The sequence below is a fragment of the Borostomias antarcticus genome (genome assembly GCF_949987555.1).
Source record: "Borostomias antarcticus genome assembly, chromosome: 3".
Taxonomy (NCBI): domain Eukaryota; kingdom Metazoa; phylum Chordata; class Actinopteri; order Stomiiformes; family Stomiidae; genus Borostomias; species Borostomias antarcticus.
Window position 1 is genome coordinate 28,408,142 of NC_140236.1, and position 3,205 is coordinate 28,411,346.

Genomic DNA, 3,205 nt, shown 5'->3' on the forward strand with positions numbered 1-3,205 from the left:
TTTTGATGTTGTAGGCTATTGTATACTACTCACCTACTAGCCACTGTTGTCCATTGATCTTTAACATGTCCGGCATCTCCAGTGGACATTTATAGGCTACATTAAATAGAGCTTATGGAAAGAAAAAAAAATCACCAAGTAATTAATGAGACCAAAATGAAGCCAGAATATTTAAATCATAATTTGACTTTGGTTGCATGGATTGAATTAAAAACATTGGCTAATTGTTAGAAAATTCAGGCTTATTTTATGAAAATACAAAGTCAACTGCAATTGTACTATCATCAATGTAAGGGTCTGCTAGGATCCCATGGTTCAATTCCATTTTGACTAAAAAGGAAAAATCTTCATGTTAACTGTATGTTTTATCTTCTGGATAATGCAGCTGTTGGAGGATGGTCTCCCTGTGAAGACTCAGTCAGTGTTCAGAACACAATCCAGTCTGGGAATACCCTCCTCCAAGTCCCGTCTCTCTCTCTCTCTCCAGACAGAGGAATACCCTCCTCCCAGTCCCGTCTCTCTCTCTCTCTTTCCAGACAGAGGGTCTGGCAGAAGTGGATGGACCTCCACCGCCCGTTCAAGATGGACAGCTCCCCGTACCTCCCCACACCCCTGGCCTCCCCCGCCCTCATGGTGCTGGCGTCCACCGCCGAGGCCGGCCGCGACGCCTCCGTCCCCTACCACGCCCCCCGGTCCTTCGGTGTCCCCGTTTCCGTGGACAAGGACCTCCATCTCCCCTTCCCCTCCGGCTCCTACACCTTCACCTCCATGTACCACCGCCAGGGCCCCATCTCAGGGGCCTTCTCCTCCTCCCTGCTCCACCTCCACCCCCAGTTCAGCGCCCCCAACCTGGACTGTTCCTCTCTGGGGATGCTCAACCACAGCGGGGTGGGCGCCTTCCGCCCCTTCTCCTCCCCCCACGAGGACCGGGAGGCCGGCGGGTACCACTCAGCCTTCACCCCAGCCAAGCGGACCAAGGGCTGCTACACGGACTTGGAAGGGAAGGAGTACGAGTTCAGCTCGCCGGGAGGGTCACTCAAGGCCACCGCCGAGAATGCTGGGAGGAAGCTGTTTGCGGTGTCTGGCCTGCTGTCTGACGGGGAGGGCTCGTCCAGCCCTGAGGAACGCAGGGATCGCTGTGAGTAACCGCTCTCTCAAAACACACACTCCTACGGCTTATTACACCTAGTCCTACTTTCAGCACTGTGGTCATCAAATAACTCACACTGTATGGCAGGCTCTGTCACATTTTTCTAAAGTTATATTTGAATTTCGATTACAAGTCCGGCAATCAGTGTTCACACCGCATAAACTGATTTGATATAAATACATCGGACTCTGTCACTTGTCTTGAGATTTGTGATCATTAGTCTTAAATGACCATTTCTTCCTGCATATCATTTAGATTTTCCCTACACAAATACACACGCTAGATGACAGAAGGAGGGAAAGCTTGAGCCGGCGACATCTTGTCAGAGATAACGAGGTGGCAGAGGAAGAGAGAGGGAGCGAGGGAGCGAGGAAGAGATAGAGAGCGAGAGAGGGAGGAAGAGAGAGAGAGCGAGAGAGGGAGGAAGAGAGAGAGAGCGAGAGAGGGAGGAAGAGAGAGAGAGCGAGAGAGGGAGGAAGAGAGAGAGCGAGAGAGGGAGGAAGAGAGAGAGAGAGCGAGAGAGGGAGGGATGGAGCAGGGGGAAGAGAGATGTGGCGGCTTAGCTCGTAACGACACAGTCGGCTCAATATGGACGCCCACGCGAGCCCTCTGATTTGTTGACAAATGAGTGGGAGAGGTGTCAGTCACGGCGGCGCGCCCCGGCCGAGTCCTCGTTACACCGGGGGATAATTGGCCGCCGGCGCGGGGGCACGGTGCTCGCCTAGCCACCGCCCGAAAGAGAGCCGGGAGAGACGGATGTGCACGGCATGATGGGAAATCAAACCCCATCACAGCCGCCTCGCTGGGGAGCGCCTGCCAGATGAAAGCGAGCGGAGAGAGTACCCACAATCCCCGGCACATCAGAGGGGGACAGCAGCGCCATCGAAAATAATGACAATAAGAAGCGGGAGAATGGAGATAGGGTGAGGGTGAGGGGGGGGACATGAGACCCCTCAGAACGCCGTGAAGAAACTTTCATCCCACAAACATCATGAACCTGGAGCAGGGATGAATTGTCTTCAGAAAACTTTGGAGCGCGTGTGTGTATGTGTGTGTGTGTGTGTGTGAGTGTTTGTTTGTGTGCGTGTGTGTGTGTGTGTTTGTCTGTGTGTGTGAGCGCAAGTGTGTGTGAGTGTTTGTTTGTCTGTGTGTGTGTGTGTGTTTATGAAAGTTTAGTGAAGCAGCACATGGTGCAGGCTGCAGGCTGATTGGCAGTGCCAGTGTGGAGGTTGGGTGGCAGAGTGGCACAAGTCCCAATAAGCACCTGTGATTAGAACAGGAAGGCTGTCAACAAGAGTAGGGGAAGGTGTGTGTGTGTGTGTGTGTGTGTGTGTGTGTGTGTGCGTGCGTGTGTGTGTGTGTGTGTGTGCATGTGTGTGTGTGTGTGTGTGTCTGTGTGTGTGTGTGTCTGTGTGTGTGTGTGTTTGTGTCTGTGGTGTGTGTGTGCATGCGTGTGTGGGTGCGTGTGAGCGTGCATGCGTCTGTGTGTGTGTGTGTGCATGCGTGCGTGTGTGAGCGTGCGTGCGTCTGTGTGTGTTTGTATGTGTGTGTTTATGTCTGTGTGCGTGCGTGCGTGAGTGTGTGTGCGTCTGTGTGTGTGTTTGTGTCTGTGTGTGTGTGTGCATGCGTGTGTGCGTGCGTGTGTGTGCGTGCGTGCGTGCGTTTGTGTGTTTGTGTCTGTGTGTGTGTGTGCATGCGTGTGTGCGTGCTTGTGCGTGCGTGCGTCTGTCTTTGTGTCTGTGTGTGTGCGTGTGTGCGTGTGTGTGTGTGCGTGCGTGCGTCTGTGTGTGTGTGTGTGTCTGTGTGTGTGCGTGCGTGCATGTGTGCGTGCGTGCGCGTGTGTGTGTTCATGTTCTCACCACCTCCAGATTCAGAGAATCCAATCAGGGAAATACAGGCCAGGACATGGGGACGATATTGAAGGACAGGACTCATCCAGGACTCATCCAAAATGTTTTAGAGCTGACATCGGTTTGGGAAAAATGTATTCCTGAGCAATGGAAGCTGCTTCTCCAGCTTTATCCAATTAGATTGAAGCTCCGGCAAACTAAGAGC

At 52.9% G+C, this 3,205-nt stretch overlaps 1 protein-coding gene across 1 annotated transcript in view; it reads left to right on the forward strand.

Annotated features, from left to right (window-relative positions):
- Positions 1-558: 558 nt before the first annotated feature.
- The window catches only part of rnf220b (ring finger protein 220b), a gene marked incomplete at both ends in the record, with an annotated part of 28,216 nt that continues 25,569 nt past the window's right edge, over positions 559-3,205 (forward strand). Inside the window, one exon of the mRNA XM_084436113.1 lies at positions 559-1,138. Coding sequence (XP_084292239.1) covers positions 559-1,138 — 580 coding nt within the window. The remainder of the gene's footprint in view (positions 1,139-3,205) is intronic.